Source organism: Columba livia, chromosome 20, assembly GCF_036013475.1.
Source record: "Columba livia isolate bColLiv1 breed racing homer chromosome 20, bColLiv1.pat.W.v2, whole genome shotgun sequence".
Taxonomy (NCBI): Eukaryota; Metazoa; Chordata; class Aves; order Columbiformes; family Columbidae; genus Columba; species Columba livia.
In genome coordinates this window covers 3865950-3893439 of record NC_088621.1, presented here as the reverse complement: position 1 = coordinate 3893439, position 27490 = coordinate 3865950, and the positions used below count along the sequence as shown (strand labels likewise).

The window sequence follows — 27490 nt, the reverse complement described above, 5'->3', positions numbered from 1 at the left end:
CCTGGCGTGTCTCGTTCTTCCTACAACGGGCGGTTGGGGCGCGGGACCGCCGAGCCGTCGCGGGGCGCTGCGGCGGGAGGGCCGCCCGTCCCGTGAGGCGCCGCGCTTGCAGGAAGACGCTCTGGCCCGCCCCTCTCGGCTGACGTTGGACAACAAAGATGGCGGCGGGGAGCAGCAACTACTGGGAAGGCGAGTGGGGCCTGAGGGCGGCGGGGACGGGGCGGCCGCGGGGCCCTCCTGGGGCTCAGCTCCACCCGGGCAGTGCCCAACCGCTGTCGGGTCCCCTTTGTCCGCCTCGGGGGGGTCGGAGCCGCCCGAGCCTGGAGGCTGCGGTGGCCCCGTGGGCCCCTAAGCCATGAGGTGGCGGAGCCGGGGAGGCCCCGGGGCCCGCGGGGAGCGGGCGGCACCCGGCGCTGGACCCTCCCGGTTGTGTGTGCTGGAGCCTGCGGGCGTTCAGCCGTGCCCCACCTTTCAGCCTGGGGTGCTGCCCCGTTCTGTGAGGGCCCCGCCACCTCCCCTATTCCCCGCGGGGTTCCCTTTGGGGCTCCCGGGCGCTCTGCGCCAGCTCCGCTTGACAGAGCCTCGGGAAGTCGCGTCCCCTCCCAAAAGCTGGGGGTCCCCGTCCGGGTTTGTGACTTCTCCCCCGCTCTCGGCCGCTCTGTGCAGATCTCAGGAAGCAAGCGAGGCAGCTGGAGAACGAGCTGGACTTGAAGCTGGTCTCCTTCAGCAAACTCTGCACCAGCTACAGCGGCGCCCGAGACGGAAGGCGCGACAGGTATAGGTACTAGCCCATTTCTTTATGTTTTAAATGCTGCTTGTGGCGCTTGGTTCATTTTTATAATTTACTTAATGCTAGTCCCACCTGTGGCTTTTATGTTTGAGCTTCTTAAGAAGCTCATTTCAGCATTTCTTGGTGCTAGCCTTGATGGAATATCAAGCGATATTGGCATGTGAGTCAGAAAGGTGTGTGGGCTGCAGCGCTGCTTCGTGAGAGCACATGTGTCACTTGGGGGAAGCTGAATTTAAACTTCAGTCTGTAAACGTGGGGTTAGTGTGTGAACTAATGATGTGACTTTTTAACGCATTGCCTTATTTTCCAGTTTTTCCTGTGTTAAACTAGCAGAGGGGTTTTCCGGGACTTTGCTATTAGGGAAATTGAGCCTTGCATCTCCCAGGTGTGATCCCTGTTTTAAAGATAAGGGAGGTGGAGCACTGAGCAGCTGTGTCTGATCCAAGGTTATGCAGATGACCAGCCCTCCCTTCAGGAGTCATCGCTGTTTCTTTCTGGCTTTCTCCTAAGATGAATAGTAATAGTGAGAGCAATATATATGGTTTTATATATAAACCTGATACATACATCCATATGTGTGTGTATATATACATATATAGAAATAATTTCTGTTTGCTTTAGGCAGATTCATGTTTGATTAGATAATTAGCATGATAAAACTTCTCAGGTCTTTAGCATATGGGCCAGAGTTGAAGTCTTTCCTGCATTTCCACAGCACTAATTAACAATTTTTCTGTCCCTGTGCACAACCTTTAAAAACTGCTGTTCTTTGCTTATTAGCTGTGGCTCCCAACACTGTGTGTCTGTGAGTGTGACTACTGTATGTATGTCTGTTGATATTTCTACTTATTTATTTCATTTGATGATTGAATCAATTTTGAACCTTTCTGTGAATTTCTGGTTCTGGAAGCGTGAGAGGACCCCAAAAATGATCATGTTACTCATGAATCAGAGTCCTAGTGTCTCTCTGGTTTCTAGCTCAATGCTGTTACTTGCCATGTAGTCTAATTGGTTTAGTTATTTTTGCTGCCCTGTATAAAACTGACTTCTCTTACTCCAGTTACGGTATCTTACCAAAGCAAAGAGTAGACTCTGAAAGGCATTAGTTGTCATACGTGCAGATTGGTGTACTAAGTGTTGTGCTTCTATTCTGTTGCTTAGATATGACTTTTCATGGTGGTTTTAGTTTACCTTAAAAAGCAGAAGGAAGCTGTACCGTATGTAATTGTGATAAAATGTGTGGTTTGTGTTGCTCCGTAGAGCATTGACTGCTTAATAGGTCAGTGGGTTGTCCTAGCACTGTGTTATTAAGGTGTGATTATGCAGCTGGTGTAACATGCTAATAGTGCAGTGCTCCCTCCTGCCAGTAAATACCTAAATTGAGTTTAAAAGCTGGGGAGGGGAAGGGCATTGGTCCTAGGTAAGTGCTGACGGTAAAAAAGTGTTGGGTGTCATGTGTACCAAGGAAAGGTTGTATTTTCCTCATGTGGTGCATGCCTCTAATTTTTATCTGAACTAGTGGCACCATATGAGAACATAATGTCATATTCTAGGCTTAATTCATCCCTCTGGGAAACTAGGTAGTGGAGCTTGCCACTACCTAACACCAGTGTTTTCTTATTACTCGCATTCATGAGAAGATATTCTACTTTTCAATAGCTGCTGTTCCTCTTTTTCCTTAGCTCTGACACAACTCCTCTCTTAAATGGATCAAGCCAGGACAGGATGTTTGAGACCATGGCTGTGGAGATTGAACAGCTTCTGGGAAAGGTAACTCAAGTTACTCCGGTTTTACTTCCCTATCCAGGACATATTGCAGTACAGGTTTCTGCGATGAACGTTAGGAAATACTAGTGTGAGTGACAGACAAGTGTTTCTGCAGGCCTGTCCTTAGAGCCAGCTCCTTCACCTTACGCATTGTGACTGTCTTACAAGAATAAACCATTTCATGGTTTGCTTTTTCTTTTTTCCTTCCTCTAGCTTACTGGGATAAATGACAAAATGGCAGAATACACGAACAGTGCAGGAGTCCCGTCCCTGAATGCTGCACTGATGCACACGTTACAGCGTCACAGAGACATATTGCAGGTAACAAATGCTTTTATTTTGTTGCTTTGTTTGGAATAATTATTAGCAGTGTTGATATCGCTGTATGCTTGAATATCTTACCAGAACATTTAAATGCCGCTGATCCCATCTCTACATTTCTTCTCTCCAGGTACCCCAATCAGTGAACTCTGAGTTAAAAAAATAGCATTTTTATGTCACATTGGTGACTAGCACCTAGCTAAGATGGAACAGTAAAGCATGCAAACTTATATGGGTATTTTCTATATAGCAAAGGGGGAAGCGCACTGTAGTGAACTGTCTTGTCTGTGCGGTGTGTCACTTAGCAATATGAGAGGGAACATCAGATTTAAGATAAGAAAATACAACTGCTGTAAGAGCTGAAATTTAAAATACTTTGCATGAACTTCCAAGCATTTTTGGTGTTAATTTCTTGCAGGTAGTGACTTGCAGTTGATGTTAGAGAACAGCTAACATGTTATAAAGATGGTTTGATCTTGAGTATATGGTATTGTGAAATCCATCTCAGGATCCTAATTTTGGAGTAATTGTTTTATTGCAGGATTATACGCATGAATTCCACAAAACCAAAGCGAACTTTTTGGCAATACGAGAAAGGGAGAATCTGCTGGGATCAGTACGAAAGGATATTGAGTAAGTCAGATTGTGTGTTACAGCGACGGTGCGGGACTGTCCTCGGAGGACAAAGGTGGAAACAAACCCTCCTGTAGGAGAATACTTGGCGTGGCTTATTTGTCTGCGCTCTGAATAAAGCAAAAAAAAGCAACTTGAGTTCACAGCTCTTATTAAGGTTGTAATAAGATGCTGTTTTGTTTTGTTGTTTGTTTTTTAACTATGAAAAGGAGCTCGTGTTTTTAAAGTAAAACTATTAAGCTATGCCGGATCACTTTAAAAGTGTCTTAACATCACTGGAACTTTTCTATTTGGTCACTTCAGAGTAACACGACTCAATATGTATGTAAATAAGTTCATGTTGTCTACTGAAAAGCCTCTGGAAAAAATGTTTTTCAATGTTTTTAAAATGCATTTTAGATCTTATAAAAGTGGATCTGGCGTGAATAACAGAAGAACAGAACTCTTCCTGAAGGAACACGAGCACCTTCGAAAGTAGGTGGTGTTTGTTATTTACTTAGGTAAATAAGTAGGTGCCTGACTTTTCTGGGAGGTGAGACATTCTGAATTTAAAGTATGTGCGAAAACTTTGTCTGTTTGTAGATATATAGGCCCACAATGGATACCTTGCACTATGTATTCTGTGGCAGTGCTGCTGCTTACGCAGCTAGATAAATATTTATTGCTTACACTGACTGCAAAGCGTGTATAGTAGGTAGTAGTGAAGGTAGTTTTTGGAGATTTTGGCTTGAGGATCTTGTCAACACTACGTGACATCTCCAGGTTGTCTTCAACGGCCTTTTGCAAGTCACTTGTGACTTTGACTTCATGCTTGGCCTCTTTTCCTAAGGAAGCAGAGGTTTTATAGTATACTAACAGGAATAAGGGTTAAAAACAAACCCCGTTTTCTGCAGTCAGGACAAGCAGCGCACTCCGGTGGAAGAACCCTGGAAGGTTCATGTTTTCTAGACAGTCCAGGAGTCGCACCGATGTTCATCCCTCTGTGCTCTTGACTGTCATCATGCACAACTTCAACCTTACACAAGAGGGCAGGCTTGCGTTTAAAATAAGTAAAAAATGACCTGTGGCTTTCTCAAATGTGCTTTTTAAAAAATAACTTCAGCTTCTAGCCAGAACTGCACAAAATGCTTTTACAGGAAGTTAAAACCAAATTCTTTGATTGTGGCTTACCCCCATTTTATCCTTGGTTTTCCTTAATATTTTTAAAACTTAAAAATTAATATATTTAAAGCTTGAATTATGACTTTTGTTAAGGTGAATTTATTACTAGAAATGTATGATCAGGAAATGTAAGGCTTCCAGAAAACAAACGGACAAACCACAACCCACACACCAAAAAAAAACCACCAAACCGAACAAAAAATCCCCAACAACGGTCTTCGTATTATGGAGGTCAGTGTTATCTGAAATGCTCTATCTTTGATATTTTTTTCTATTGGAGGGGTAGTAAATACTTCTATATTGTTGGCATTTTGTTAAAGAAAACTACAAATAAAATCTTTCTGGAGTTGTAAAATATACTTCCAAGAAACTGACATTCTTATGAGTTCACTATTTTGAGAAGTTTGAAACAATGAAGAGAGAAAAACTGAAAACATTTTGTAAACCTTATCTGGCATCCATTGCTTTGGTCTCTTTTAAACATACCAAACCCTCCAGTATGATTTTAGGATAAAAATGCATGAAAAATAGAATTTTAAAAGGCAGTTCAGAAACAGTTAAACCATCCTCTAGGTGGTTATTTGGAAATGTCAAGGCTTTAAAGAAAAACAACACTGAGACAAAGAAAACGAGAAATAAGCGTGACTTGGGGATCTTTAGGAAGCAGGGCCAGAACTAATGATGGAATGCTATTGCAAGGTGGAGATAAGTGTAAGGTGTATGAAGAAATGTGGTGTAGAAGCAGAAGAAAAACTTGGCGAGAAATCAAAGCTTGCAAGATGTTCAAAACTTCTGAATTGAGAATCACTAAGCTCAGAAATAGACACTGGCAGAGGAAATCATTAAAGAGTTTCAACATGTTTGTCTTCAGAGAAAGCAATTAATTAGATGGTAGTGCCAAAAAGCTGTAAAAACTAGCAAAAGGGCCCAAAAAATCACCAGGAGCTGCAGATTACACCAAACATGTTCCTAGGATAAACTGACAAGCTTTGTGCGAGTCTTTATGCTGAATATTTGCAGCACAGTAAATCATGGTGCTAGACTAATTGATAAAACTACATGATGAATATATATATATGTTGTCACAAAGACACAACAGTAATTCAAATGTAGTTTTAGTGGAATTGCGAAGCCTATGAAAAGAGCTTGTAAAATGGAGATGGGAACATAAGTGTATTACTATTATGTGCTGCAAAGTAATGAAATAATGCCACAGGAATGATATATTCATATCAAATAATTGGAGTGTTCACTTGGTCTTGACCCTGCTTAATTTATGGCATTAAGTACTTTAACCTATTACATATTAATTCCATGAGCTGGTAATGGAGAACATCTGAGCTGTTACCCACGGCAGAACACCAGACTCGTCTGTCGGCCTTTTGCTTTATGTGCTACCGTGTGAGACTTGAGTTGAGTCTTGGTGGCGTTTTCCACGAGTGCTCTTGAAAACACGTGGTGGGGTTGTCTATGGTGGGGTCTCACTTGGGAGTAAGAGGAGAGAGAGAATTTAAGGATCGTTTTACCTCCATCTGGAAAGACAAAAAATAATGTCCACATTTTTTAATAAAATTATTAACACTAGTTAATTGAAATGAGGCTGGAAGATGGGTCTCATTGAATATTGATGCCCTGTTAATACTTGTACCTAATGCCTCAGATCTTATGTCAGATGCTTAAGGAAACACCCAGTCTAGCACGGTCGTGTTTGTAGTAGATTTTTGAGTGGTTGTTTTCTTGGGTCTGTGCCATTCAGTAAAGGTGTTTGTCTCATCTTTTCCGTTTGTATACTTTTGGCCAGGGAGGTAAAGAAGCCATCCTTTTCTTTTGCAATACTGTTTTCCATCTAAAGAGAACAATTTTGATGAGTAGACCTAGCTTAGCATTTTAAAAACTGCTCTGAAAAGTGCTGCCTCAGAGAGAGTCCTGTCAATTTATTATTTACCCTGAGAAATTCTGCAGTTATTGATGAGTTATGGTCTAAGTCAGCAAAGAAGGGACTAATGTGTTTGATTAAATTTGTAATATTGCGTCTGCGAGTGAAAATTTCCCTTGTGCTAGTGTTTGCGTTGTGTGTGCGTGATATATCAGGTGAATTTGTGTAAAAATTGATGAAGGTTTCCAATATTTAGGTAGAAATTACAGATTTTATTAGCTATTATCAACTCCTAGCAAAACTAGATGAAGACCACACCACGTACTGTTTGCCAGCATTTGCTGTCGTAGGTTTGTTCTGCTGTTGTGGGGCCACTGTATGACATCACTTTATTACTCAACTCCAGTGCTCAAAAATGAGTGATGTTTCCTTTCCCAAAGCAGTGGCTGGTGGTGAAGCAGGAGCCTGTGCAGGTACCGTGAGCTGCGTTTTTAATTGAAAGAGAAAAGAGGAATAAGAAAAGTGAGCAACAGAAATAACGGGAATCTGCAGCAGTTGCGTAATGGTGCTATTAATAATACATACCTGATTCACGGAGATGATTAGGATAAATTAATGTTTGTGCAGTACTTCATATATGTGAAGTATTCTGAAGTACTAAATATTGTTACGACTGTTGCGTACATTTTGCAGCAGAACTATTTCAAATTTCCTGTTGTTGTTGGGGCAGAAATGGTGACGTTTAGTAAAGAATAATCACCGGGAAACTGCTTTCAAACTCTGTTTGTACTACAGTCCAGATCTTAATAGAGGGAGTGACTTGTTGACCGTTTTTCCTCTGAATATTGGTGTTGCTTACAAATTTTCGCTTCAGTACCGATTTGCACAGAAAAGTCGGCTTAATGAGACACTGAGGGTTTTTGATTCTAGGTGTGTTGATCTGGGAGCAAGCTACCGCTTTTCTACCTTAATTTAATTTCCTTTTCTTTGTTATCCCTGTTCTTTGCTCTGCACACCCTGACTTCCATTCGCTGTGCTGCTCAGGTTCCCACAGATTTCAGTGGACCTTTGGTGTTGGATTAAATCAAAAGAACGGCAGCTGTCCCCTTCCGTCCCCTCCCTCGCCTCCAGTGGCAGGGGACACACACAGATGCCTGGACAGTAACTGCTCCAGCTCACACATGGTTCACCGCCACTTCTCCTTCGTCTTCTCTCGGAAAGAAAGAGACTGTAGGAAAACCAGCTAATCCACCAATTCCCTTTTCCTTCCCCAGGTGGCTGGGGAAGCCGCAGGGAGGGAGGAGCGTGATGAGCCCCTTCCCTGGGCGCCCACTCTGCAGCCTCACAACTGCTCAGCTACCCCTCCTCGGGCCCAATAAGGGGTTTTTTTAATCACAAAACTTGCCTCTAAATGAAACTTATTTTTTGTTCATGTCATAGCAGAATATGGTGTTCTCATCGCTTCATTTTCTTAATTTTAACTGAAGCAGCACCTGATAATGAATAATTTTCTTTGCTTTATAGGGGTTAGGAGTAAACAACACAGATTGTGTTATAAAAGGCCAGTCTGTGCTATCCATGGCCTCAGTTTGGACTGTTTGCCAAGAAGCCCCAATACGGTGTAATTTGGCTGCAGCTTTGCAGTGCAGTGGTAATGGAAGGCTGCAGCACTTCGTCTGTTGAACTGGAAGATACAGTGCAAGGAGAGATTGAGGAATCTGAGTTAAAATGCTTCTCTGCCGACCGTTAATTGCAAAAGCTCTGGCAATGGTGTGTCACTGTTTTCCCAAACGCAGTTAAATAGCGTTGATTTGTTTGTTTCTGGAATAGGGAAGTTTGTGGAAACTATTGCGTTAAAAGTATGTGGTGGTGCCTCAGCTAGCCAGTGACTGTGGTAATTAATTACCTTACTGACTGATTTACAATTGAATACCCGTAACATGGGCTTTTTGGGTGGGGCTATGATCTCTGCCTGACTTGCAGCACATATAAAATGGTTCTCAAGGAAGGGATTAGAACCAAGGAGGATTTTTGGTATTGTAAAAGCTTAGAGGTACACAACGACTTATAGTCTAATCCCATTTCAAAATAGAATTCTGTTTTTTTCTTTCTGCTCTGTCTCCTGTAAATGCGGGGTTTTCTCAGGTGCAGTCATGCTTCAGTGATTCCTTCCTTTAGCCTTACATGTGTGTGGAACTGAAGGGGTTTTATTTCCCAGCCTGCTGGCAAAACCTCTATCTCTTGCAGATTCATGGCAGAATGACACGAGGCCACTTAATAAGTGGCTGAATCGGCTTCCCCGTGACAGCCCCAGACCAAACGTGAGACTTGGGCGTATCACACACTTAACTGCAACACCAGGCTGAGCACAACTTACCTATTTTCTTATTTTAATAGTAAATACTGCTCAGCGAGGGAGATGGTTCGTGCCTTCTGGAAAAAAAGAAGCTGCGCTGCCCGTTATGTGGCTGCAATTATATGGCTGCATGAGCAAGTTATTGAAGCAGTTTAATGAGAATTTGGGGAGGTTCAAAGCTTGCAGGCAGTGAAGGAAGATGCTCTCCTGGGTATTGTTATTATTTATAAATAACTTAATAAAAGAACATGAAAATCAGCCAGGCTCTTCAGGATTTAAAAGAGGTTTTCCCTCTAAAAATAGCTTGTGCTTCATTAGAGTGAAATCAACTAGTGCTTTTCATCTTCCTGTGCTGTATTTAGGACTTAAAAAACCAGACCTACCCCAAAGCGCTAAACCAAAGATTATACTGGTCTCACAGGGTTTATTTGCAGGTTTTCCTTATGGTTGGATTGGTTTTAAAATATTGTAATTGATTAATTTCCCAACATTGGTGACTGTTGTGAAACAACACTATGCCCTTGATTTGGGGAGGGGGAGGGATATAAAACCACACTTCAAACTGCAGAGCTCTGTGTTTGCCTCTGAAGTTTGTTGCTCCTTTCAGAAATAAACAAGTCAGTGATGTATGTTTTATTTGTTTTTAGCTTTCCTTTCAACACTGTTTCTTAACTAGGGCAGCATTCCCCCTCCCCAAGGTCTGTATTGAAATTAGGACTTTGACAAATACTGAAATCCTTCGTACATGGGTTGGTTCTGAAAAGTAGGTGCCTCATTTGAACAGAATCAACAATTGTGGGGTTTTATAGAATTTATTTTGTGGAATCTGAGAATCATTTATTATTCTAATGCAGCATGGCTTTTTTTTTTTTGTTGGGGTGGCTGTGAACTTAATTATTCTTTAAGACCAGAAGTACTTGCTTATTATTTGCCATTGGAACCACCAAGCTGTTGAATGTTGTTTGATGTGTTATGGATATGTTAAATAGGGACTATTTCCATTTTTCTCAAAAACAGGGTGTTCCTCTGGAAAGTTATCCTATTACTGTATAAAAGTCCTTCTTGAGTTTATTTAATTTGAGCCTCTGTACTAATGCATCAGGATGATGTTCTCATCATTCTTAGCTGCTGCGTGCTAGGCTGTGCAGATATCTCATGTCCAGTGGTTTGATAAAAGGCGCTGCCTCCCATCTACTGAAGATACGTTCTATGAAATCCACGCTGCTGAGCAGCACTAGATCCAGTTCCCACCAAAGCATGTCTGTTGCTTGATAACACAATTTTGCTTAGAACCTTTCAAGGCCCTTAGTTTTGTTGTCAAGTGAAAGATGCAGAATGCTTTCCTCTCACTGGAGAGACTTATATTGAGTATAGTTGCACTTCTGGAAGAACATGTCTTGTTCGGTCTTAGATGCAAAGACAAGGCTAAGAATGCAGTGAAATTGAGTCAAAGAAGAATGTTGAGATCTTCATCCACTAATGAATTGCATCCTGAATTTCGACTGCAGACAGTTTAAATAAACATAGTGTGCACTTTAAATTTTGAACCACAGGTTGTCTTTATATTGTATAGTTTACTATGCAATTTTAGGAATTATTTAATGAAATCAGATTAACAAGCAGGTAGATAGTTGTAGCACTGGGTACTTCAGCCAAGTCCTGGATGAAAGCCATATAGTTTTCTACATCTACCAAACACACCCCCAAAACCGCCGCAGGTGAAAATGCAGTTAGGAGGCAGAATACATTTCTATCACTGTGTATATTAGGGTTTTATACTAAATTAAAATTGGGTTGTCATCCTAGGGATAACTGTCACTTCATATCTGTGTTAGCTTCACTGGAAATTAAAAATGTACTAATTACAAAGTTGTTTGTAAGATAGGGCTCTCCTGGAAGGTATTCCCCCTTGTGTTCTCTTTTCTTGGTTACTTAGGAGTATGTGTTTAGTAGAACAGTGTTTTAGCTTTGTCTAGCTTTAGTCAAGAACCACTGAGCTAGGAAAGTGGCACAATATCTTTTTGTTACAGTACAGATTATAAACAGCTTGTGTTTCTTGCAGTTTATGCATCTATCTTGTCTGTGTGTGCTCAACAAATCAGTAATGGCAGGTCATCTTGGTGGAGCTCATTTTTTGTCAGATCAGTGTTGGATTTTGAAGGCTGTTCCTACTTGTATACATTTATAAGTGCTGCTTGGTTTTGAGGGTTTTTTTTCCTTCAGTTAAAGGTATAATCTGAATTATATGTTTTAATCCAGAGGAAATAATGAAAACAGCTCTCCCACTGAATGCTGGTTCCGCACACAGTGTGTAAAATTTGAGGAAATGCCGATATAGTCCATTAGTAAGTTACTGGAATTGTTCTGACAGTTGTGGTTACTGATAATGACTTCCAGTAAGGCCTGCTCTCCATTCATTTACTCTGTTCCTATGGGTAATAGGGAGCAATTACACGGGAGGGTCAATCTGTCCAGGAAGATTCACAACCATGAATAAAGCCTCTGGAAACCTCCGGAAAGCTCCTCATGTGGCTGGTGGTGCCATCCCGGCATTGGCTTTCTGGGCACTAATAGGCAACCAGCTGCTGAGCTTCATTTAGAGGATTGGAGCTGTTTTCATTTTCAGTTTTTAACTGCGTTCTTGGGGCAAACTGTACACTGCAGATTGTTGAGGAGGCTCTTATTTCCTTATAGATTTGCTTGAAAGGAAGAAGTATTGCTGTTGCTCAACCTCTTGGGACTCTCCAACATCAGACACTCTCCAGTAGTCTATGTGCCAAAGAGCTTTCTTGGCTAACTCCTCTTTTTGCAGAAACATTTCTTTCACTCTTGCTAATTCCCAGACAAGTCCATGGAGTTCAGTGGGGGTGCAGACTCTGCCCTTTGGAAATCCAGGAGAAAGAACCCGTCGGTGTTCTCGGACCTGTGAAGGTGGATCTGTGGTTCGGGGGTCTCCCCACAAAAGGCGAGCGTCACTGGTATTTGCCTGCATCCGTTAAATTGTCCTTTACACTGAGTTGGAACAACTTACCTTTTTATTGGTTATGGTGCAACTGTAGACATGTTTACAAGTGTTGGCTGAAAAAGAAGTACTTACATTAGCTTAAGTCCAAATTCATAAGCTATTGAGATATTTACTTAATGACGTAGCTGGGAGTCCAATTTTTAGTGAATTTTGTGTCGTAACGTTGTAGGGTGGAGGGTGGAGAGAGCTACCACCAGTCTATTTTACTGGAGATCCTTCAGCAGATTCTTCCCTCCAGTGACAAGCATGCCTCTTGGATGTTTCTTCTGATACACAACATGCGTGTGAACCATCCGGAAAGACGTTTAACACCAAATAATGTGGGTTAGCTACTGCCTAGAGTGATGGGTTGTGTTCCAGTGCCTTTCATTGTAGATTTAACAGATCGCTTGCATTGATTAAAAACAATGTAATGATGTGCCTTTTTTCTTTTCCAATTTTGCAACTATTCCTCGTTCTTATTGAACGTGATTACTGAATGTCAGACTCCGCAGTACAATGATCTGCAGAAATAAACGTAACTTGCATGTTTAGAGTTTGTAGGTGTGTTGTTGTTAACGTGTTGTTCCTTTGGAGTAAATCTATACATTGACTTAGTGCTCATGTTTGTGCTGGTTTTAAGTTTGATTGCTGTAGGCTCTTATTTCATCCTGCCTACTGCAACACAGAGCATGAAAACATTTTATCTCCTTAGCATCTAGATTTATGCTTTAATTAACATATCAAGGGAACCCACGGAAGAGAGCGGTTTGCATTGATATTTGAACCTTTCTCTGTTTTCAGAATGGTTTCTGTGGGCAAACTTTTCATCCCTGGAAATGCGTATGTTACATCACAGCTTTGTTTTTGGCCAGCTAGCTCTTCTCGTGCTGGAAATGCAAGATGCATGCTCTGTAGTCAAACATATTCATTCCCTGTGTTGTGCATTCATCGCAGGTGCTACTTCTGCTCTTCTGTAAATATAGGAGTAAATTTTGTGTTGTCTACACAGTCCTCTAGTGTAAATTTTCTCTCTTTGGGTGTTGTGTACCCCAGGTGTGTTTGTTTCATTTGTGTTGGGTCTCAGGCCGTGAGTAAGTTCTACACCCATTTTTGTCTTCGTTAGCGACTGCAGGAGACTCCAAACTCGCTAAGCAGCTCCGGTGCAATTCACTTTGACACTGATTCGAGTCAAGCTTGAGATGTCTTGTGAAACCTGGAATATCTTGTTTGTGGTCACAGGGAAGAAAAAGCTGTGTTCTGCTTAATGATCTTCAGAATTGTTTAGATTGTAAGGTACAGTGATGGCAAGCAGGAAAAATGAGTTGGAGCTGGGTTTTTGTGTGCGCACAGTGTTTCTTTCACTTGTTAGGTATGATTATTATGATGGAAATAACTGACGGTATGAGTCTGATTTTCTTCATCATAATCTGTATATTTGTATTAGAATATCAAGTATGGTTTTCAGTATTTGCGCTCCTGGAAGCTCCTCCACGTTGCCTGGTGATCCAGGACTCTGCAAACACACAAGTTGTAGTGCAGGCAGTTTGAGGGAGCTGAGACTAGTGATTAATCCTGTGGTTAGAGAAAGAACCAAGTACAATTATTATTTCTGCAATTATTCTTTATGAAAGCAAGAAGAGAGTTATCAAGTGCCACATTAGTTTATTCTACAGGGAGTTTTCCTAATACTTTAAAATTATTCTTCGTGATAACGTTGCCCTTAATTTTACCGGGAGGGTTTAAAGTGCGTTGTGAAATGAGTTGTGTGCTGATGAGTCTTATTGCTGTACTTTGTTTCTGGCAAGTGCTCGTGTTGGGTATTTAGCTAATAAGTCAGCAGCAAAATCTATGGGTAAGGGAGAATCCCAGTCCTCACCTGGGTAATCATCTCTATGACTGAATTTTAACTACTGACATGGAGATTGGCTTTAAAAAAGACAACATAAAATGCTTGCTTTAGTTGTGAAAGCTTGCTGTGATGGGCATGCTTCTTTTTTATCCTAAAGGCATATTGCACTTCATTTTTGCTTTGGATTAATTTACCTGTCTGCATATTTAAATGACAAACTGCACAATCTTTTCTGAAGCCAGCAGTTGCCGAGAGGCCTGATTATTTCATTTGCATTCCTGCCACTCTTGGATTTGTGCCATTTGTTACAGTAGGTGGTTGCCTCAGCATCTTTGAGTGTTTCTTTCGTCTAGTATTTTTAAATGGCTTTGTGAAAGTGCCATCTGTCTCGACAGGTGAAAATGCAGAGCTTATTGAAACTAATGGCAAATCAGATTAATATTGCCCAGAACCATCATTTGCTTGCTTGGCTGTTCATGAAGTAATGTCCACTGGATTTGTTGTCTGCTTGGAAGGCAGAAGAACGAAGTCAAGAGAAGTCGTGTTTAGTAAACCTGTGTGCTTTCCAGCTATTTATTACAGACCTAAGAGTTAGTTCATCTGCCCTTACCTACACATCACTCATTCTGAAGAAAATTCACCTCCCGTATCTTGAGAAACATTGATCTTGTGACTTCAGATGCCTGTTAAATGCCTTGTGTTGACATTTGCATCCAATGCCCGTGTTTATTGGTATTGAGAACTGTTTATTACTGGGCTTACACATTTTTATTTACTTCTGCCTGTCATCATTTTACAGGTAGCTACATTTCCAGGGTTTATTTTTCTGTATGCCTATACATACATATATCAAAATAATGCAGTATAATATGATTGAATGTGAAGCTTTTAATACTTCATAGAATCACAGAATGTTAGGGATTGGAAGGGACCTCAAAAGGTCATCCAGTCCAATCCTGGTTAGGTAATAAAACTGCCTAACTACAGCTTTCTCTACCATAAAAAGCAGTCAGTGTTTTGCTGCGAATGGACAATCCTGATTTTTTTTGTGCTCTGAAAACCTTGGAGAACATCCTAGTTTGCTTAAGGTCTCCAAACATGTTCAATTTCCCTGTTGTCTTCAGTTCATCAAAATGAAAATAATTCATAATAATTCATCAGTTAAATGGCCAAAGAGCTGGTAATGCTGGTGATGATTTTGCCAGGGTAGGTGGTGCTGTTTGTTTTGTGTTTGTGGGGTTTTTTGTTTGTTTTTTAATAGGACTCTTCTAGCAATGTTTTGTTCCACAGAATTTTTAGAACCGTGATTTCTTTCCAGCTGGGCTCCTGATATATTTTTGTTGTTAATAAATATGTTCTTTAAATGGTGCATTCTTGTGCATCATTCTTGCTTTTCAGGCCGTTTTCTGATGGTTTTGCCATTTATTCTTATTATGCACTGCCCACACATAACACTTGTCTGTTAGAGACTATCTGTGTATGAAAGGCACATTCTCAGCTGAATTTTGTATCTTTGAAAATCAGCAATTACAGAGATCTTTAATGCATCGCTTTTCCGTTCTGCTTGCCTTGGGGACATCATCAGATGCTGTGAGACTTGAGACTGCTTACATTATTTTGTGTACACTACTATGGTGTTTTGCTTCTCTGTGCCAGTGGTAATAAATACCACACAGCATAGTGAATTCAAGTGGGTTTATTTGATTAAACCAATGTACTTGCAACTGATGTGAATCTTTGGAGTTGGGCAGGGAAAAATTTAATGAAATATAATAAGGGCAAGTGTAGAGTCTTGCATCTGGGTAGGAACAACCCCAGGTTCCAGTATCAGTTGGGGAATGACCTATTAGAGAGCAGCGTAGGGGAAAGGGACCCGGGGGTCCTGGGGACAGCAGGATGACCATGAGCCAGCACTGGGCCCTTGTGGCCAGGAAGGCCAATGGTACCTGGGGTGGGTTACAAGGGGGATGGTTAGTAGGTTGAGAGAGGTTCTCCTTCCCCTCTACTCTGCCCTGGGGAGACCACACCTGGAATATTGTGTCCAGTTGTGGCCCCTCAGTTCCAGCAGGACAGGGAACTGCTGGAGAGAGTCCAGCGCAGGGCAACAAAGATGCTGAAGGGAGTGGAGCATCTCCCGTGTGAGGAAAGGCTGAGGGAGCTGGGGCTCTGGAGCTGGAGAAGAGGAGACTGAGGGGTGACCTCATTCATGTTTACAGATACATAAAGGGTGAGTGTCAGGAGGATGGAGCCAGGCTCTTCTCGGTGACAACCAATGACAGGACAAGGGGTAATGGGTTCAAACGGGAACACAAAAGGTTCCACTTCAATTTGAGAAGAAACTTCTTCTCAGTAAGGGTGACAGACACTGGCCCAGGCTGCCCAGGGGGGTTGTGGAGTCTTCTTCTCTGGAGACATTCAAACCCACCTGGACACCTTCCTGTGTAACCTCATCTGGGTGTTCCTGCTTTGGCAGCGGATTGAACTGGATGAGCTTTTGAGGTCCCTTCCAATCCCTGACATTCTGGGATTCTGTGAGTGTGGCTTTGTTTTGGGAGCAGCAAGAGATGTTCCAGTTGCAGTGTTTTCAGTGTTTGCTGCCCCAGTTGAGTCCCTCTCAACTTAAAATCAGGCAGCATATTTTTAGTGCTCTGTGCGCCGTCTCCATATTTCAAGCGGTGGACTAGACTGAAATAGCAACCTGCATGTTTTCACTCCTCTACACAGACACGGAACGTTCTGTTGGTGTCTCCGTACCCCGAGCAGTTTACACACGGGTGTGCACTGCACACCGCACTGCACACCGCACTGCACACTGTGCTCCCGGCTGGAGCTGGGGGGGATCTCCACAATTTCTGTAGGTAGAAGAAAAATTCCAGATCTGGCAGCTCTGGCTGAGTCAGAGACAGAACTGGAGGCTCTTGGTACCTTCCCTGCCCGAGGTGGCAGCACACTTGGAACAAGGATGGAAGATGGAGACAGCCATGCCCTTTCGGCATCTTTTAATAATTCTGCTTTAATACTAGAAGCGATAACCAGCACAACATAAAACTTCTGTCAGCTTGATTTCCTTCTTAAACTGCATGCTCACTTTATTTTCTCCAGTTATTTTACAACAATTTGCATGAATCTGTGGAGTAAATGACGCAATTGTAGGGATGCATCATCGTTTCTGCAATATGGGAAGCGGGGATGCAGTCACCTATTCTCTGTCAGCGTTACCTTTGGGATATCGATTGGTGTAACAAGAGGTTTTTCTGGGATTTCATAATTGGCTGTAAAACCGTGATTAGAAACCTGTCCATAAGAAGTTGAGTACAGAAAAAGAGAAATTGCTCAGATCTTTGGAGGATCTTGTTTGTCATCGTAATCCCGCTCATCCATTTGGTAAATGCTGTATTTTAGGCTGTCCTTCTCTCAGCAATGCTGCATAGAAACCCGATTCACATGTGGCAGCGAGGGGGAAGGGGCGCGTGTTATCGAGGTCTTTCTCTTGCAGATGGTGTGTGTTCTGTTTCCCACAAGCATCGCTTAATTCTTACCCAACTGGCATGACTATAGAAAGAACTTGCCTCGCTAACCACCATAAAACAGCGTTTGGTAAAGCCGCTCTGAAGCGGCGTTTTGAGGTGTTATTACCTGGAACCAACTCTCAGCTTTTACATTTAATTATCTTTTTTGAAGGTGTGGGCAAGGAGTGACCAGGATTAACAAGTTATAAAATTAGGTACTTTCTTCTCTAATACTCCTTTCCAAACTGTCTTGGGCATCTTGTACACATTAATTAGTTAGCATTAATTAGCCATGAATCATGGAGCCCATTCCCCTCTTTCTGTCTTCTCGGTGCTTTGTGTTCTCCTGCACATCTGCTCCTGCAGGCCCTGAGGAATTGCTGCTCCCAAGGCCACGACAAGGATCTTCTCCAAAAACTCTCATTATATTTACCAAATCTATGTAGTAGCAAAAAGTGACAGCATCCTGAAATAAGACATTCTAAGGGCAGATTTGTTAAGGTTTGTTTTATAGAGATCATTGTTTTCCTAATCTAAAATAATACTTAGTGCTTGTTACTTTTTTTAACTTCATTTTTTTCCTTTTGGCTTTCAGCTCAGATCGACTGATAGAAGAAACAATAAGGTAGGAATGAACTTAATAATTTTCATTATCTTCTGTACAATCAGAGTTTATATTTAATTGTGTCTAAAGATATCAGTCATTTTATTTATACAATAACTGTATTGTTTATGACTCGCCGTATTACAAGGAAATGGTGGTGTGGTTTGTTTTTTTTTTCTATTCAGTGTTAATGTAATGGTGTGACTTAAATATTTGATTCATGTGCATTTCTGTTCAAGGGTGAATAGCCCCTACAAAAACAAAGGGAGTGATGGAGCAGAGTGCATCTCAGGTTGAGCTGTTAAGGGCTTTTCTGGTAGTCAAGCTGTTTCTTCTCACAGTGACGCTCTTCTACAACACAATTTTCTGTAATCCTTTGTGTATTTGGCACCCTAGTGTGCAGCTGACATAGGTGAGGGCTTTAACCACAAGAGCTTCAGAGGTTATTGCTGTTGTATAGTTATTTATGTGTGTTGTGGCTTTTTTTTTAGCATGGTTTGAATACTTGAATGTTACCTCCTCTAGCTGATCTAGAAACTTTAGAACTGTAGCATCATGAATTACTTTTATCATCTGTGCCCGTCCCACTTTTCCATTGAACTCTGGGATTTTGCAAACCAATAATTCAGAGTGCCCAGCTTAATGGTTTTAAATTTTAGATTATTGCTTTAGAATAAAAAGGAAGAAAGCTATGCTTTCAGATAATGCATGTACTGGCATAAGGCATCAAGAACAGTAGTTAGAGGTGCTCTGTGTCCATTAAGGGCTGGCTAGCTTAAGGACACAGTGGGCTCAGTATAATTAACACGGTGGAAAAATGTGTTAAACCACATTAATGTGCAGTGATGAACCAGAAGTGGTTGGTCCAGTAATGTCTGAAAATGTCGACATAATCTCACTGCAGCCTCAGAAAGATGTTTGCCAAACTTGGCACAGTTACTATGAGTATTTGTTTTACTTTGGGTTCTAGTCCTTTCCTGATAAATACTCCTCTCCTTTATTGCTGTGTTTCCATACTTGTAGCCCTACTTTTTCATCTCATAAAAATGCTCAATGTTTGTTGAATCTCTTATTTGCTGCCGCTCCAGTAACTAGAGCATTAAACAGCATATGGTGATTTATTAAGCTTAATATCCTGCAAGATGACTCAGATGTTATGATTTGAGCTCTTCGCCTCACCTCTTGATGACTTGTCATCAGAGAAGCTGGAGTTCGTGTGTGTGTGATAAGTGAAACCCCCATGTCGATTCACCCGTGCGAGGGAACGCAGAACAGGGCAGGTACACAAATACTCACCAGGTTGCTCCATCAGCTCCGAACCTGCTCAGGGGCTCCGTGGTGCCATCAGTGGGTGTCCTGATGGATTTAAAACTGCTTCGAGTTTCATTTGCGTGACCTGCAGACCCACGGTTGACTACAAATGGACTGTGTCCACAGTGGCAGCTTCTCACGCAACGATCCCCGACATGCAGTTTGGGCCAGAGCTACTCGGTGTTCTCTGCTGAAAAATTCCTTCTGATAAGAAACGTACCTCGATTTTTTTAGAAGGCTGGATTTCAGCAGTCCTTGTTGCACCGTATTTTATCTGTAGTAAATGAACTTCTTGTTGTAACCCTTGCCAAAAATGTTCTGCATTTCTTTTTGTAGAAAAAGAGCTTGTTTAGTAACTACATTGAGCAGGAAATGTGAGTCCATTTGTATCATCTTAATTCAATTTCAGCTCTGTCAAAACCAAGGTGAATTTTTTGTTTTACTCTTTTTCTTGTCATCCCCAGTAATTGCAAATATTCAGCTATGGTATTAATTGGTAATAAATGCTACTGCATTTCAAGTGAATTTACCAGACAGAAATTTCCCCAGCTTCCGATAATCAATTGCTTTACGTGCTGTAAAGCAAGTAAAAGAGGGAATTGTGCTGGGGAAGCTGTTTGAATGCAGATTCATTGGGTGAAGTGAGATGTAATTACCTTATTCTGGCTACCAATACTGCTCTGTCTTCAGGTTCACATCTACTGTAGTTCATTACTCATTATTTGGGTGTAATTCAGGAAGTTAAATCACTTTATTTTTTGGATGGTCGTTCTTAAGCAGGGGTTCTAGGCACTGGAAAGCATTTTTCTGTGCGTGCAGAGGCTTTTGTTGACAAGCTGGACACCGGTGACCCCGTGGCAGCGCTGACTGTGGAAGCCTTGATCCAACGTTTTGTAGAGACAAGAAACAAACACACGTGCAAGAGAACTGATGGGCAGCTAAGCTGAAATTATTCAGTAACTAAAGCCATGAGTAGTACTGTCATTCCAGGTGTTTAGTTAGTCCTAAACTTTTAAGCAATGTTTAAATTAATGACGTGAGATGGGTTCTTACTGCAGCATATTTCTTTCCAGAAATGAGTGGGATGTGATACTTTGTACTGCAGTTCTTTGGGAACAGTGCTCGCTTGTCTTGGCCATATTTAAATACAAGCATAGATTTTGCTTAATATGTTTGATGTTCTCAGGTTTTCATTTTCAAACATTATCACTTCTCCAAAATAGCAAATGATTTATTTCTTGTTTTCCAACAACTTATATTTTTAGATTGGCTCAGCTTGATTTTTTTTCCATAGTTTTGCATTTACAGCGTGACAAGTTCTTAGGGTTTTATTGTAATACTGTTTCTGAGGCCTGATCCAGGCTGATATTTTTTTTTTTTGGTGCTTGAATATTAACAGATCGGACTATTCCACTTCCATGCTGAAGGCAGACTAAAACCATAGATTTAATTTATAAAAATATCAACTTACATATTTGGAGTATTTATTTAGGTAATTATTAGGATGCAATAAAAGGGGGAAAAAAAATCACTTGCATTAAATTTTGACTTTACAGAATGGAAAGGCATGAACTAGATTTTGAGACTTAGCTCTTTGCAGAAGATCCTTGCCAGAGTGCCAAGGCAAAACCACCTGTGTTTCTGGGGAAATGTTCCTTTAGTTTTCATCTTGGGCTTCATCAAAAGACACAGAATCACAGCATGTCAGGGATTGGAAGGGACCTTGAAAGATCACCCAGTGCAATCCCCCCATGGAGCAGGAACACCCAGATGAGGTTACACAGGAAGGTGTCCAGGCGGGTTGGAATGTCTGCAGAGAAGGAGACTCCACAACCTACCTGGGCAGCCCGGTCCAGTGTCTGTCACCCTCACTGAGAAGAAGCTTCTTCTCAAATTGAAGTGGAACCTTTTGTGTTCCCGTTTGAACCCATTACCCCTTGTCCTGTCATTGGTTGTCACTGAGAAGAGCCTGGCTCCATCCTCCTGACACTCACTCTTTATATATCTGTAAACATGAATGAGGTCACCCCTCAGTCTCCTCTTGTCCAGCTCCAGAGCCCCAGCTCCCTCAGCCTTTCCTCACACGGGAGATGCTCCACTCCCTTCAGCATCTTTGTTGCCCTGCGCTGGACTCTCTCCAGCAGTTCCCTGTCCTGCTGGAACTGAGGGGCCACAACTGGACACAATATTCCAGGTGTGGTCTCCCCAGGGCAGTGTAGAGGGGCAGGAGAACCTCTCTGACCTACTGACCACCCCTGGGCACGGTGGCGTGCGCCTGTTGTCCCAGCTGTGTCGGGAGACAGAGTCCGTCGGATCACTTGAGCCCAGGGTTCGAGTTCCGAAGCATGAGACAAATATCAGTTTTTAACTTTTGAAGGGAAGTCTGGTTTCTTGCGTACCCACAGCACTCCTGAGCATTCAAGGATAAACTTGAAATGCAAGTGAAATTTTGAGGAAATACAGCTGCAAGCTCAGAAATTTGTGATGCTCCTTATTGTGGAAGAGATGGGTGAGCTCTTTGTGGCTGTGACCCTGGCCTTACCTAGGAGGTATTTCCTTAGTAGTGCAGCAATCTTTAATGTACTTTAGCAGTGCTTTAATGTTAAATATAGAGAGCAGGATACCATCTGGTTTTAGGAACTTGGTTTACACCCAACTGTAGCAGTTCAAGCCAGTGCAGCGCTGGGAACAGTTCATGCTGGTTTCCAAATGAAACGTTAAATCAAGGTCATCTTGATTCCAGTAAAACGCATTTAATCTTTCGTTGTAAATTTTGTGTGGAAGCTTCAAAACAGAAGAAAAATGTATCCTTGATTTGGGGAGATTATGGTGTTGAGTAACTAAATGGGGCCAATATTGTGAATGGGAACAATATGATTAATTTTCAAAAAAAAAAAATAATGCATTTGTCAGTGCAGAAATGGCAACAATATGTCAGTGAGCATATGTTAGGGATGGGAATGAAACCAAAACTGTCTAATGAAGGATATGAGGAAGCTGCAATACTTAGGACTGAACAAGACAAATCTGTGGACGTATCCCTGGAGCTGTTTTCTGGGACTGCTTGAATTTCATAGTCTCATTTACTGATATAAAGGCTTAGAGAAACCAGCTCATGTTTGGAGTGATCAAATTATACATGAAGAGCAGTGCTCTCTGCTTGAATTTTGACTTGTTAATGGTAGCTAGAAGCCAGTTAAACTCTTCTTCATGGATATCACAATTACATTTCATTACTAGGCCATATCGTAATAAAAATGGTAATCACTACGGTTATTTTTTTTCTTCAGAGTATTTCAGTAAAACCTCGCCTGTTGAGCTATATTTTTCAAAATACTGGGTAGAAGAAATTAAGAAGGTTCCAGTCTTGTAACACGTCAGCTTAAACAGTTACATCCTGCGTTTTAATATGGAATGGACAGTTTCTCTCATCTAGATGTTAAAGCAGGAACCTTGTGTTCCCTGATAACCTGTAATAATTATTTGCAAAGGCATTTTGGAAGTGTCTCAGGAACACTTTATATCCTGGCAATCATCTCATATTTTCACTTCTGTAAATTAGTGGATGCCTTAATGAATCATTTGATGCATCTAGACGAGAGTTTATAGATCATGGAAGGGGGGGCTGGCCACCTGGGGAGAATCTAAGGCTGTTGTCAGAGGGTGTAGGGAGGCAACTAGGAAAGCTAAGGCCTCCTTAGAATTAAACCTGGCGAGAGGGGTCAAGGACAACAGGAAGAGCTTTTTCTAATACGTGGTAGATAAAACTAACAGCAGAGGCAATGTAGGCCTACTGATGAACGAGGTGGGTGCCCTGGTGACAGAAGATACAGGGAAGGCAGAGTTACTGAACGCCGCCTTTGTCTCTGTCTGCTCTGCCGGGGGCTGTCCTGAGGAGCCCCGCACCGCTGAGGCCTCAGAGGAAGGCAGGACAATGAGGAGGTGCCTCGGTTGATGAGGACTGGGTTAGGGAGCAGTTAGGCAATCTGGACATCCATAAATCCATGGGTCCGAATGGGATGCACCCATGGGTGCTGAGGGAGCTGGCTGAGGTCATTGCTGGACCGCTCTCCATCATCTTGGCCAAGTCTTGGGAAACGGGAGAGGTGCCTGAGGACTGGAGAAAAGCAGATGTCACTCCAGTCTTCTTAGTCACATACACTCATGCACTGTTGGGGTAGGCAATGATAGAATTAGTTTTCTTCTTTTCCTCCAACCTAATTTTTACTTTCTTTTCTTGGAATTTTTATTGTATTTAAATATTGTCAAAGACCTGGTGATCGTTTGTCCCAGCTCGATTGTCCAGAAACCTGCTGTGCAAAGCTCCGTGAGCTGTCTGGGGTCTCAAACAGCGCATTCACTTTGCACGTTGATTTTTAATTGTGAGTCAGCTCTTATTTGCTTAATACTCCTGTAGCCATCATATCCTCATGGCAAACAAGAAGTTGCATCTGCTGTCCAGAGTGACAGTAATTATGGGGCTTCTGTGATTAAACAAACTCCTGAATTTCAAACTCATGCCAAACCTTTAGGTTTGCTTGTAATGTAGTGACAGTTTTTGTTGGGGTTAGGGGAGATATGCCAAAACCCCACCTGTTTCAAGAAATCACAGTGTTTTCAGTTGTTAATGGCTTATATAAAAGAGAAATCATTTAAGTGTCAAGGATAGAGATTAAGGAAGGAAATGTGGTTTCATTCATATTGCTTCAGCTCATTCATTGTTCTCCAAAGAAGCGTTGCCTGCTTGCTTTCCTTGTCTCCGAGCTGTGGATTATTCTTAGCACCAACAACTTGATCCACTCTTTTTTTTCTCTTCTCCAGCATTGCCATGGCAACTAAAGAAAATATGACTTCGCAGAGAGGGATGTTGAAGTCAATACAAAGCAAGATTAATACCTTGGCTAGTATCCTTTCCTAAAAATTCGTGCTGCCGCTGCATAAGAAGAGGTACAGTAACATTTTTCACTCTGTCACTTGGCAATCAAAATGCTTTGCGATTGAGTGGCTGTATAACCTGTAGTGGTGGCATCATTAGTGACAGACATACCATTTTTTTTACCAGTCTCGCTTCATAATGTGACTGAAGCATCTTAATGATGAATGTGGTGTATAAGTTGTTTTTACTTAAATTTGAATACTACACATAAATCAATGTAGTTTAATTTTTAGGTAGAGATCTGCAATGGCATTTTGTGGCCTTCCCTGGCATATGTTTTTGTAAAGGTATAATTTCATTTTACTTCTTGCCTTTTGCTCTCAAGCCTGTCCAGAACTGAAGCTCGGCACACACTGCTGCTTGTTATGGTTTACAGCTAAGAGTATCCTCTTGTCTCTTGAAGTCTTGTGGATATTAAGATTTTGGCTTGTTGGTTTCTTTTCATACTTTGTGCTCACGGCTAAAGAACGTGCCGGATTGTCAAGTCATGCATGTTTGTCATTTTCCCACTTACTCTTTCCTTTCTGTCATAAGGACCAAAAGAGCAACATTAGCATCATTTGATTAGACAGATTACATCCTGAAGAGATGTATCTTGGTAAGCCATAAATTTCATTACAGTTCTTAGCAACTGGCAAGAACAACAAAAAAAGTTCGATAAGCTTTGGCCTTAATAGATCCTTGATTCCAAAGACACAAACCTCTGAAACATATGATCTTGTTGGCAGTTGTATTTTGTACATTAAAGATAGATTTACATCCTTATGATTTTACAGTAGGAGGGGTTCTCCCTTACGTGCTGTACTTGAACAGTGCATAGTCATGCACCATGCATGGTTTTCTCAGTCAAATGCCTTTGGTTGTTCCCTTCACCAGTAACACAATTCCATTAAACAAACTCCACAGATGGTTTATATAACTGCCCCATTTTTAATTCATTCTCATTTAAACACAATTATTAAAAGTAATTAAGCCTCACATATTTGAGATTAAGGTTCATCAAACGCTGGTAGTTTAGGTGATCAGGTGATGAATTCCGTGTAAATGTGAACTCTGAGCTGTTCTGTTCTCTCTTTAATCTGTCTGTCTGTCATTAGTGAAGTACAGCTGTAATCCTGCTAACTGTCTATCTAGGGGGTTTTATGCATCTGCTTTCTTCAGCTTGGGAGTAGTTCTGCATTTCTTGCAGCATCGGGATTTCCACACACAGACTTTGGGGCTCGTTAGCGAAGATGCCATTTGCTGATATGCCCTTGACTCAGACTCCTTTAAGATCGGTTTCCCGCAGTGAACAGCCTGATTCAAAGGATCAACCTTCGGAAACGACGAGATTCCCTCATCTTGGGTGCCGTTATCGGCATCTGTACCATCTTACTGCTTCTATACGCTTTTCATTGATGGATGTTCCCCCACGGACTCTGCTAAACTCATCACCGCCATCCCTCTGCGCCCCAGTCGAGGAAAAGTGAGTGGGGGACACAACAGACTTCACACAGCCGGCTCGGCGTGGCCGGGGTGTCACCATGACGTCTGGAGCTTGTGACAGTAGACAGCAACACTGGTTTGGGGTTGAAGCTGCAGTGTTTCTCCTTCCCTGCCATATACATCTTCCTTTGGTTAAATTTTGTGGGATTTATTTGTCTTTAATTCCCTTTCTCACTGCAAGGTAGGTAAATAGGGGACGCGTACCAGAATGGGTAGAACCGTTTCTGTGTCTGGTGTCGGCTTGTAAGTGGCAAAAGATGGTTACGCTTGCCTGGGGTGGAAACTCCGCAGGAAGCCGGTTTCCTCCATAGGCCACCACAATACTGAACACAGAATATTGCAGCTTTAAGCCATCAGGTTGCTTTACTACTAAATACATGTTCTGCAATTCTTTTTTAACTCATGGTTGAGATACTAGTTATTTCTGCATAATTTGTGCTGTGAAAACTGTGCTTCACACAAATTCCTCAAAGTAAAAAAATAAAGGGTTGTTCAGTTTACTTTTTGCACAGAATATGAATAAACTACCCTCTGAGGAACATTTGTAAGATTTCTTGTGGCTTTAAAGGGACTGATAAGTCCCTCCTTGTAAAAAGGGAGCACAATGTCCCAGCAGCTCTTTACTGTAGTGCTCAGTCATCTGAAAAGTGACCAAACGTGAGTTCACCAAAAGTAGACTTTTGGGTGTAAATACTTGGATTTTGGCTGGCATCATAAAAGTCTTTGTAAAGACACGAGAAACAGTTTGAAAAGTCTATATTGTAATTTAGATAAAGTTATTCTAATAGCGTTAATATTTTTACACCGCAAGTAGGATATAATCTAAACTATCAATTGGAAATGGAAGTGATGATGGTCATACCTGAGGCAAACGTATCTGTGTGAAGAATTTTTGGACATAACTCCTCATAGTAAAGAGTTGAATGTATGAATAGTGAAACAAGTATTATTTACCATTATCTGGGGGAAAAGAAAGATTTTTTTTGTCCAGATGTGCAACATGAATCCTTTTTAAGAACTTGATCAACTCTTTTCACAATCAATTCGCAGTGCTCCGAACAGATTTCACGTATCCCATTACCCACACATGTCAGATACTCTCCAGGTTCTCTTCTGGAACAGAGTCGAGCAGGACAGACACAGTTTTTACTGCTCTTTATAGTGTCTGTGAAGTACCTGTTGGAGGGAGTAGACACTTGTGCCTGTGTGTGAGCAAAACAACACCGTTGCTCCTAAAATATTTCTATGGATTTGAAGGCTTATTTGCAGATTAATAACTTTGTGCTAAAAAGTTGACAAAAACGTGTAATCAGCCACCTCGTCAGTGGGATTAGAAAGCATTTGGAATTATTACATATAAAACTGTGGGGCTTGTATTTTAAATAAAGGGTGGCTATTTGGTTGATTTGGGATGTTTCTGGTTGGAAAGGAAGTGTTTATTACAGGGGTTTCTGAAAAGCCTTGATGGATAAAGGAGGTTTATTAATGAATCTGTGTTGGGAGATCAAACCTGTTCTCCCTGATGATGCTTCTCTGATTCCACCACCACCCTAAGGGACCCTGATCAACAGTTCTGCTTCTGTTTAGGATTTGTAGGATATGGTTGCTATATAGTTGGCAATATGAGATCTGCAGTACCGTAAATAAATTCATTTATTTAATCTTATAACCAGTCTTTTTACTGGACTTAATTGATTATTTGGTGCATATATTTAATCTTATTGTGTGAAAAAGCTGCTATGGAAAATATGTAGATTGTAATAAATATGTAAACATAACGGATTTTTTTCATGTTATGAAAATGTTATGGAGGAACTGATATATTTTAGTATAAATTAACGGAAATGTGCTGAATTATCTCTGATAAAGCTTTACTGGAAATGGC

General features: G+C 41.5%; 1 protein-coding gene across 7 annotated transcripts; it reads left to right on the top strand.

Annotated features, from left to right (window-relative positions):
• The first annotated feature begins 73 nt into the window (after nt 1-73).
• GOSR1 (golgi SNAP receptor complex member 1) lies at nt 74-27490 on the top strand. 7 transcript variants are annotated; one of them, XM_065036821.1, is made up of 9 exons: nt 74-189; nt 667-775; nt 2473-2560; nt 2771-2878; nt 3420-3511; nt 3911-3985; nt 17865-17894; nt 24006-24131; nt 24446-24497. In XM_065036821.1, the coding sequence occupies exons 1-8, from the start codon at nt 159-161 to the stop codon at nt 24100-24102; spliced, it is 630 nt and encodes a 209-aa protein (XP_064892893.1). In that variant the 5' UTR covers nt 74-158; the 3' UTR covers nt 24103-24131; nt 24446-24497. The 7 variants fall into 7 exon arrangements, with proteins under 7 accessions (XP_064892893.1, XP_064892894.1, XP_064892889.1 ...); XM_065036817.1 differs by lacking the exon at nt 24446-24497 and adding an exon at nt 25394-27490 and having other exon boundaries at nt 75-189; nt 24006-24088; XM_065036820.1 differs by lacking the exon at nt 24446-24497 and adding an exon at nt 25310-27490 and having other exon boundaries at nt 75-189; nt 667-781.

Bases quoted from the DNA above. Each gene is read 5' to 3' on its own strand.
- GOSR1 (XM_065036815.1), top strand. From the start codon at position 159: ATGGCGGCGGGGAGCAGCAACTACTGGGAAG. The intron at 782-2,472 runs GTACTAGCCCAT...CTTTTTCCTTAG, and splicing joins GGAAGGCGCGACAGGTATAG to CTCTGACACAACTCCTCTCT. The intron at 17,895-24,005 runs GTAGGAATGAAC...TCTCTTCTCCAG, and splicing joins CTGATAGAAGAAACAATAAG to CATTGCCATGGCAACTAAAG.